Source organism: Neopelma chrysocephalum, unplaced genomic scaffold (genome assembly GCF_003984885.1).
Source record: "Neopelma chrysocephalum unplaced genomic scaffold, ASM398488v2 Primary Assembly neopelma1_97385, whole genome shotgun sequence".
NCBI lineage: Eukaryota > Metazoa > Chordata > Aves > Passeriformes > Pipridae > Neopelma > Neopelma chrysocephalum.
In genome coordinates, this window is record NW_020926026.1 from 1 (window position 1) to 9,085 (window position 9,085).

Sequence of the window (9,085 nt, forward strand, 5' to 3'; positions counted from 1 at the left end):
TGATCTGCTCCACCACCTTCCCCGGTACCAAGGGCAGGCTGCCAGGCCCGTAGTTCCCCACATCATCCTTCCCACCCTTCTGGCACGAGAGCCTTCCATTTGCTCATTTCCAGGCAACTGGCAAGTCTCTCCACTTAACCAGGAGTGCTGGTCAATGATCCAAAGCAGCTTGCCAAGCTCTTTCTCCGGTTCCCTCATTACTCTCTGGTAATGGAGAACACTCCACAGGAAAGCAACTTGCGCCACAAGAGGTGGGAAGCATCTGTCAGCTTAGGGGAGACCCCTCAGCACGGCTATGTCCTGAAGGAACACCCTTGTGCTTGCGCTGTGGGTTGACCCTGGCCACTAAAGTTGCTCGCTCACTCTCCCTCTGCAGCTAGACAGAGAAGAGAGAGAAAAAAACAACTAAGGATTCATGAGTAGAGATAAGAGCTGGGAGAGGTCACTTACTGATTACCTTCACAGGGAAAAGAGACTCAAAGTGGGGAAAAGAGTACTAAAATTTATTACTAACAGGTTAAGAGCCAAAAAGTGAGAAATAAAACAGTCTTAAAAATACTTTCTCCCCCACCCCTCCTTCCTTTCATGTTCTCCCTCCTCCCTCCGCAGTGATGCTGGGAGACAGGGAATGGGGGTTGAGGTCAGTTGTCTCCCACAGGAGACAGTCCTTGATGGATTTCTCCAATGTGAGTCCACCCCTCGGGCAGCAGTTCTTCCCAATCTGCTATCCCATGGGTCACTCCTCCATGGGGTGCAGAGAGATCTCTGCACCCCGATGGTCCTTCATGGGTTGCAGGGGGACAGCCTGTTTCACCATGATCTGTACCACAGGCTACAGGGGGGACACAGCCCTGAGTCCTTCCCTGCTCCCGTGGGGTCCCTCCCACAGGAGATAGTCCTTGATGGACCTCTGCAATGTGAGTCCACCCCTTGGACAGCAGTTCTTCCCAATCTGCTGTCCCGAGGGTCACTCCTTCCTGGGGTGCAGTCCTTCATAAATGAGCTGTACCGATGTGGGTCCCCCACTGGGGCCGCAAGTCCTACTCAGGAATAACCTGCTCCGGCATGAGCTTCCCTCTCCACGGGCCACAGGTCTCCTGCAGGACCCCGTGCCATCCTGGGCCTCCCATGGGGAGGCATCCTGCATCCACCTGCTCCAGCATGAGCTCCTCCATGGGCTGCAGGGGAGTCTCTGCACCCCGATGGTCCTCCATGGGCTGCACCGCGGCGGGGCCACCCCAGCCCAGCCCGGCCCAGCTCAGCCAGGATGGAAGGGAGGGCAGTACCCACTGGCAGGGTCTCTCTGCTGCCCTGGCCTCACCTGCGGGGTGCCCCCTGCGCCCCTCGGCCCGGCCACACCCAGAGCCACGCCTGCCCCGGGCCAGGAGCCGCGGGGCCGGGACACGGCTGCCGCCCCCTCCCACGGTGGGAGAGGCAGCGAGGGCCATCTACAGGCTTTGGTTGGCAACTCCCTTGGCTGGAATTTCTTCCGTGCAACAACCTTGTTCTTAAATATGTTATCACAGAGGCGTTACTATTGCTTCTAATTGTCTCCCCCTTGGCCAGCAGCAGGAAGTCCCTCCTGGAGCCGGCTATTATTGGCTCCATGGGACAGGGGAAGCTTCTAGCAGCTTCTAATAGAAGGCACTCCTTTAGCTCCCTCACTGCCAAAACCCAGCCACATAAACCCATGACAGCTTGACATGGAGCTCCAGGCAAGCTTACAACCAGCTGCCTCACTTGCAGCCCAGCCTTGGCCAGCATCCACACGCGGAGGCAGGATTGCTGAGGGGCACTGCACGGACCTAGGGAGACAGGACTGGCTGGCCTGTGTACACCTGGCACCCCCTCACACCCCCAGGGTCACCCCCAAACCAGACAAACCCTCCTGTGTCAGCAGAGAGGAGCACACAGCACCTCCCAGGGTATCTCAGCTGAGTTTGCCCCCAATTTAAGGTCTGCTAATGCCCAGCTGCCAACAAGGCCCACCTGGATCTCTCCAGGATGCACAGGACGAGCCAATGAGCAGGATGCTTTGGCAGACAAACCTTCCAACCCTTTCCTGAGGCTGGGGACACACCAAGATCAGAGAGAAGGACTCTCCACCACACCTGGCCCACGCACCCAGCTCTGTGCTGGCCCTGGCCCAGAGCAGCTTCCACTAAGCAAGAGGCAAAGGCACATTTCTGGGAATTCAAAAGCTCAGATAGGTAAGATGGCACAAGGCTGTGGATAAAGACCTTTGAATTCACAGCTCTCACTGACAGCTTTGGGGCTCTCAGCTGCACAGAGATGCTCCTGCTCAGACCTCTGCTGAAAGGTGGCTAACAGAGCCTGCTGGCGGCTGCCTGGCTTGGTCTCCGCAGGCAGAACCCAAACCTGCTCTTCACAGCCTTCCCTCTTCCCCTGCCCCTCAACTAAGTGCAACGGGCCACAGGGAGTGAAAGGACACGGAGAGCCAAAGGGACACTTTTGGATCAACCTCCCAGGGAACTCTTTGGGAAGCACTTTCTTTGAGGAACAAGCCCCTTGCTTCCACAGGCAATTACTCAAACCTGTTGCTTTCTTGGGGAACACCAACACAAACTTAAGAAACCCTGGCAAGGCTGAATTCCTTCTGCTCCTTGAAGAACAGCCGCTCCAGCTCCTATTGCTCCAAGTGTGTTTCCAGATGTAGGTTCACACTCCCAGCCCCAGGCCCTCTGCAGGCACAGCCTGGCTGCTTTAGGATCTTCACAGCCCTGAACTCCTGCCTCCAGGCCCAGCAGCAACCCCTGAGTGTTCTCAGCGAGACACCAGATCCCTGTTCCCGCAGGATGCTCTTGTAAGCAACGTCCACTGCCATGGTCTGGCAGGGAAGGAATGGGACCACGACACTGAAAGGGTTCAACTCGAGGTAGAAGGTCGGGTGCAATAGCTCTTTATTAAAGGTCTGTGTGGGTTTATATAGGGTTCAGATGGAAAGGGCTAGAAAACTGGGTGGAGCATGGGATAGACAACCAGGGGAACAAATGAGGGTAAGAACCTCGGAGAAGAGGGGGGAAATTAGGAGGAGTTGGGAAAGTCAAGGGCCAATGGGAGCTCTCTCCACACTGCGGCATATTCCAGCCAATCAGAGGGAGGAGCAGGGAACGCAGGGGACAAACTACTCAGGGCAAGCCTGGACATGCCCAGGCAATACAACTATATGGGTAACATACATTGAACATGTTTGAAACCACATAAAAAACTGTAAAGTCCATATAGTGACGTCCTTTTTCAATTGTTGTATATCTTCCTCCATGCCTGGAACCGTTCCCAATCTGATTCTGGTTCCTCCACAGTCCAGGACTCTCTACTGTGCACGGAGCATTTTTCCTGCCCTCTCTGAACAGTCTCTGGGCACCAGAGCACAACCTGGCTGGCTCTGGGGTCAGCAAAGCCCAGATCCAGGCGGAGCAAGAAGCGGTGGCTGTTCTGCAGCAATGTCCGAGACAGACTGGAACGGTTCCCTCCCTCTGGTCTCCTTTGGTTTGATTTCTGACTGTATCTGATGCAGGGGCTGCAATACTGGAACTATGGGGACCAGACCTGGGCACGGTACCCAGGCACTGCCTGGCAGCGCTCCCTACGCTGTGATGGACACGTGTCTGTGTCTCAGGCAGTGTGCTGCTTCTTCCTTTGCTTTCAAGCACACCCAAAACTCACTCTTAAGCCAGGGTGGTCTCTGCTTCTGCCTTCTTCTTTCCCCCTTGTAGGGATGGACCACTGCTGTTGTCATAGGTTATAAAATCCAAGGGGGAATTTTTCTTCCCCTGCCCCACTCTAAGAAAGATGGAGTTTGAATGGGAAGGGGGAGGGGGTCATTAGCTTTACAAAGGATCTAGGTCGCAGTACTGCATTCCCAGTTAATACCCCATTTCTGAGACTACAGTGAGGGGGGAGGAGTTTTGCTCTGTTGCTGCCCTCCTCACAAAGGGGAGAACAGTTTGGGTTTCTCTCTCAAACAAAGACAGAGTCTGTGTGTGCATTTTGGAAAAAAAACCTTGAGGCCAGTTTTTCTTGGTCTCAACCTGGTCATTCCTGACCACTCGCCTCGGCTTGCTGGCACGTTGCCCTTGCCTCCAGCCTGATCCTGCTGCGATTTCATCGGAGAGTTTTGTGCTCATTGGGAGAAATGGAGGAGCCTTGAAACACCGTCAGCCAAGGACAACGGTGAGTTCCGTGGGGGTGGACTGTTTTTTTTTTCTTTTCCCCTTCTTCCATTGGGGGAGGACCCCTTTTTTTTTCAGCTTCTCCCGCGATCTGAGACTCCCCCCCCAGGCCCCCCATGCGGCGACCACCAGAGCCCAACAGCGCCCCCTGCAGGCCAACACTGAGCACTGCAGGCCCTGCACCTCCAGCGATCCAACAGCGCCCCCGCCGACCGCGATTAGAACCGCGCTAAAGGACAGAGAAGTATTCAGACTGTTTCTTTTTTTTGAAGGGGAGTTTTGGGTACAGGACTATTGTCTAGTTGTTTTTGTGTTCTGTTACTATCTTTGCCAACATACATATATCTTTTAATAAAGGATTGTTATTTCTTCCTTTTTCCATACTTCCTCGATTAGAGCCCCTTAATTTCGGATTTACAATTGCTGAGAGAGAGGTCTATCTCATAACTCATCCTCCTTAGCAAACATTCCAGTCTCTTCAAACTGAGACAGCTGTGCTTTCAGGAAGCTATTCTTGAGTAACTTCCAGTATTCCAAGCTCCTTTGCCCTCCATGGATGCTTCCCATGGAATCCCTCATAGCTGGGTTCAGAGCAGACTGAAGTTGGCTCTACTAATATTCAGGCTCTTTGTCCCACCACTGGCCTTCAGTGTGCCCAGCAAGATCTTTAACTCCCCAATGTTCTGGAACTGCACCTTCAGGACAGGGACCTTTCCAGCCTGAGCTGCCCTTGTCCCTCTCTGTCTCTGCACATGGCACAAGGGGCAAAAGAAAGGCCCCATGTGCTCCAGGGCTCAGGTTTTGTCCCGTTTCAGTTCCACAAAGATGCAGATAGGGGGGAGAAACCCAACTGTTTATTAAGGGAAGGGGAAGAGGAGGGATGAGCTGGGAGCAGGAGAAGGGAACGGACTGGGTCTGAAGGCTAAAGGGATGGAGCAGTATGGAGGCAGGGACGGGTCAAGAGGGAAGGATGGGCCAGGAGCCACAAGGCCTTCCTGGCAGGCTCAGTTGGGCTTGGCATCAGTGTCTGGAGCTCCAGATGGTTTCCCCTGGTCTCCAGGTGGTCTCCGGTTGCGTGGTATCTGGTGCTTTTCTAGGGACACCGCTTGTCTCGATGCAGAAGATGAATTTAATACTGCAGCTCTCTGGTCAAGGAGGGCTTGAACCATCACGCTTGTGTAGGAGGGGCAGTCATCTTTTCTCATGGCTTGAAGGGCTGGCACAGAGAGGAACAGAGCCAAGGTCAGAGCCCGGATGGGTGGGGACCCGAGAAGCCCCTCCAGCCAAGGCCATCTCACCCAGCTCTTGCTGTGGCCAGGAGGGAGCAGGGTCCAACAGGATCAGCCGGAAGGTGCTGGCCACCAAAACCCCCCATTCCCCTGAAATCTCTCTCTGCTCTGTTCATGCAGGGAGCAGAGCCCTCCACAGCCGGGGCAGGACTGCAGCTCCCTGCCCAGGCTCCGTGCTCCTCCACCAGCCCCCACTGACACCCCACTGCCCTCACTCACCCTCGCAGATGACCTGCAGCTCTTCGGGTTGTCCCCTCAGGTACCCCCCCGGCGACCCCTGGGAACACAGATCCTGTCAGGGCCCCAGCGGCACAGCTCCCCCCCGGCAGCGCTGCCGGCCCGGCCACACGCCCTCCTGCCCTGGCAGGGCGGAGCCCGGGGCCTTCCCGCCTTGGGACGCCCCAGGGCTGGGCTGGCACAGGGCGGCAGCAGCCGCCAGGGCACTCGGGGCTCCACAGCACATCCCGGGGCCGCATCCTGCTGCCGCTGTGGCAGCCGGGACTGGGGCTGAGCTGCAGCAGGACAGGGAGGGAACTTGTGGCTCACCAATGAACTTGACGGCCGCCTCTTGCAGGGGCTCCTGAGGGCTGTCCAGGTAGGGCAGGGCCTGGTACAGGTACTCGGCCACTCGGTTCCGGTCCTTTTCCAGCTGGAGAGAGAGGCAGGGCACAGAGGGAAGGGTTGGCTGGGGCTCTGCCCCTTGGCCGGGAGCTGCCTGCGCCCAGCACTGGCCTCATCAGGGACTGGGGCTTCCGGGCCATCCTTACCAGGCGCTCACTAAATTTCAATGGCTGTTCCTTCTTCAGCAGCTGATTGAGATCCCTCCTCTTCAGAAACTTGGCTGCACTAAGCAGCGCTTCCCGAGAGGCCTGCAGAGCAACAGAGTCCAGGAGATGGCACCGCAGCCCAGGGCACAGGACCTGTGTCCCTGGACCAAGGCCAGGAGGAGGCTGGAGCCTTTGAGGTGCCAGGGCAGGAGGCAGCCCAGCCACCTTCCACAGTGACACCAGAGTCCAGAAAGTCCTCACCTTTGCCAGTCCCTGTTTCTCCTCATGCCAGTGCAAAAAGAGCGGGAGAAGGCTCTGCCTCACATATCTCTCCAGGGGCTTCTTTCCCTCAGCCACTACCAACTCCATCACCTTTTGGAAGAGGCGAATGGAGAGGACTTGCACATGGCTGTTGTCCTAATGGAAAGGAAGAGGAAAAGACCTCAGCACCAGCTGCTCCAGGCCCACCTGGACCCAGGCCTGAAAATCCACAAGGCCCAAAGTTTCCTTGCAGCACCCGGCACCCCTGGCTGGGAGCACAGAGACTTACACTGTCAAAGAGTGGCCGGAGCGCCTCAGCCAGCTTCGGGGCAGTGGGCCTGGAGATTAGGATGTCTTTGTTCTGCAGCATATTCATGAACATCAGCAAGGCCATCCCAACCAACTCTACATCTGCATCCTGCAGTAGCTCCACCAGGCTTTCGGAGAGGCTGCACATTCTTTTGGCCTGTGAGGAACACAAGGCTGTGCTGTGAAGCCACGAAGGGCTGCAGCGCCAACCCCGCTCTGGTGGGGCAGCCCCACCTGCTGCCGCGGGGCCCAGAGGCCAAAGGCCTGTCCCAAGGGAGTCGGGCAGCTGAGCGGGGAGGCAGCAGAGCTGGGAGGATCTGCCACAGCCACCGAAGCCCAGTCAAGCCCAAGTGACTGCACTCCCCAGCCCCAGGATTCCAGCATGGCTTCAGCCCCTGCCCCCTTCTCACCATTGTGGGATCCTTGCTCAGTACCACGAGGCCTCTGAGCGCCAGGCGATGTCTCTCTTTGCATTCGCTCTGTAGGTGCCTTGAAAGGATCTCCAGGATGCTTTCACCACAGTCAGTCATGTCCAGGCAGTCCAGGACCTGAAAGGCAGGGAGCAGTGACGGGGTGCCCGGCCAGCAGGAGCCCAGAGCCGCACCGGGCTGGGCCCAGGCAGCAGCACAGGGCGCGGCACCGTCCCGGGCAGCTGCGGCTGCGAGAGGGCAGAGAGGTGGAGGCAGGTCAGCAAGGCAGCGCTCGCCATCAGGCTCACCTCCACAAAGAATGCCATGGCAGGAAGCTCCCAGCGTGGCTTCTCTGTGATGAGCAGCCCCAGCAGGCAGAGGGCAACCGGGGAACACAAGGGGCTCGAGGCACGGCGCATCTCCCTGGCAGGGGGAAATAGGCACCATCAACCCTGAGCTGGGTGGGCAAACCTCTCCTCGGACGGTCTCCCGGAGGCCTGGTCTTTCCCCAGCACCCCGGCAGGGGACGAGGGCACTCTGGGAGGCACCTCCTCCTGTGCACCCGCCTCTCCCAGCCTTTGCCACTCTGCTCGGCCATCCCTGGGTGACAAGGCCCTCTGGCCCACCACCACGGGCACTGCGTGGGGTGCCCCGTGCAGAGGGCAGAAATGACAGGGGCAGCGGGGACAAGAGGGTCTCACCTGGCCAGCAGACCCACTGCGTAGTGGTGGGTGTCAAAGTTGAGGAGTGTGTCCCAGCCACACTTGCGCTCCATTGCCATCACCAAATGTAGACACCGCAGACGGCGAAGCAGTGCCCTCACAGTCTGCACTGCAAACCTGTGTGCAGAACAAAGCCCAGGTCGTGTTGAGAGCTCTGGCCCCAGCCCCTGGCACATGACAGGGATGGGAGGACTGGGATGGAGCACCTGTTGGGGTTGGCGGGAAGGCCGCGTTTCTCCCGGCATCCCCTCCAGAAGGCGTTGACCTCCTCCGGCATCTGCTTTGTGCTGATGAAGACTTGGAAGAGCAGATGCATAAGGAGGGGAGGGGAATATTTCATCAGTGGCTCTGGGCACCAGGGCAGGCGGAGAATCTCCCAAATCGCCCTGGTTGCCTGCAAAAAGGAAAACCAGCCGAAGACAGCGCTCAGTGCCCAGACATCCATGCGCCAGGGCCCAAGTGGGGGAGGGGAAGGCCAGGGGAGACGCAGGGGGAGCACCCGACCTGCTGCCCTTGTACCTGCCCCTAACCACATTTCCAGCCCAGTGCCTGAGGCAAGGAGATGTGGTGGTGGGGGAGGATGGAGAGCCACCAGAGAGGCAATCTGGGGCTGAGCAAAGGCCAGTTCCAGAAACTCACAGCCAGGGCAAAGACATCTGTTTTGTCCCCGTCCAAGGTGAACGTGCTGTGCAGTGGCCAGTCCTCCATCACGCAGAGCAGCTTTGGCAGCACCTTCTCCATTGTCGTTCCCGATGAGGCGATGGTTTTCCACATGCTTGCAGCAGCTCTGCGGGGCCAGAGTTCTGTGTCAGGGAGGTGCTGGCCAAAGTGCCTTGAGGATCAGGGAGGGACCATGGCAGCAGGATTGGGGCTGACATGGCAGGGCTGGGAAACAGAGGGGCCAGGGGGTCCTGGAACTCACTGTCCCTCTGGCAGACCACATGGGACGGGATGGACGGGGTGATGGGCTCTAAAGGCTGCTAAGCCCCAAGCCCTGAAGGCCCCGGGGCCCTGTACCTGTCACACGATGGGGCACAGCGCAGGAGGGTGAACACAACATCAGCAGGGTATATATCAGTCAGCCTCAGAATGTTGATAAACAGCCTGTCATCTGGAGGTGTGTTGGAGGAGAGA

At 57.7% G+C, this 9,085-nt stretch overlaps 1 protein-coding gene across 1 annotated transcript in view; it reads right to left on the reverse strand.

Annotated features, from left to right (window-relative positions):
- Positions 1-5,025: 5,025 nt before the first annotated feature.
- LOC113961649 (maestro heat-like repeat-containing protein family member 6) overlaps positions 5,026-9,085 on the reverse strand; it is a gene marked incomplete at its 5' end in the record, with an annotated part of 4,266 nt that continues 206 nt past the window's right edge. The window contains 12 exons of the mRNA XM_027672078.1: positions 5,026-5,409; positions 5,702-5,759; positions 6,018-6,131; positions 6,250-6,351; positions 6,511-6,666; positions 6,800-6,976; positions 7,230-7,367; positions 7,538-7,652; positions 7,931-8,068; positions 8,158-8,345; positions 8,591-8,738; positions 8,969-9,080. Coding sequence (XP_027527879.1) covers positions 5,198-5,409; positions 5,702-5,759; positions 6,018-6,131; positions 6,250-6,351; positions 6,511-6,666; positions 6,800-6,976; positions 7,230-7,367; positions 7,538-7,652; positions 7,931-8,068; positions 8,158-8,345; positions 8,591-8,738; positions 8,969-9,080 — 1,658 coding nt within the window. The remainder of the gene's footprint in view (positions 5,410-5,701; positions 5,760-6,017; positions 6,132-6,249; positions 6,352-6,510; positions 6,667-6,799; positions 6,977-7,229; positions 7,368-7,537; positions 7,653-7,930; positions 8,069-8,157; positions 8,346-8,590; positions 8,739-8,968; positions 9,081-9,085) is intronic.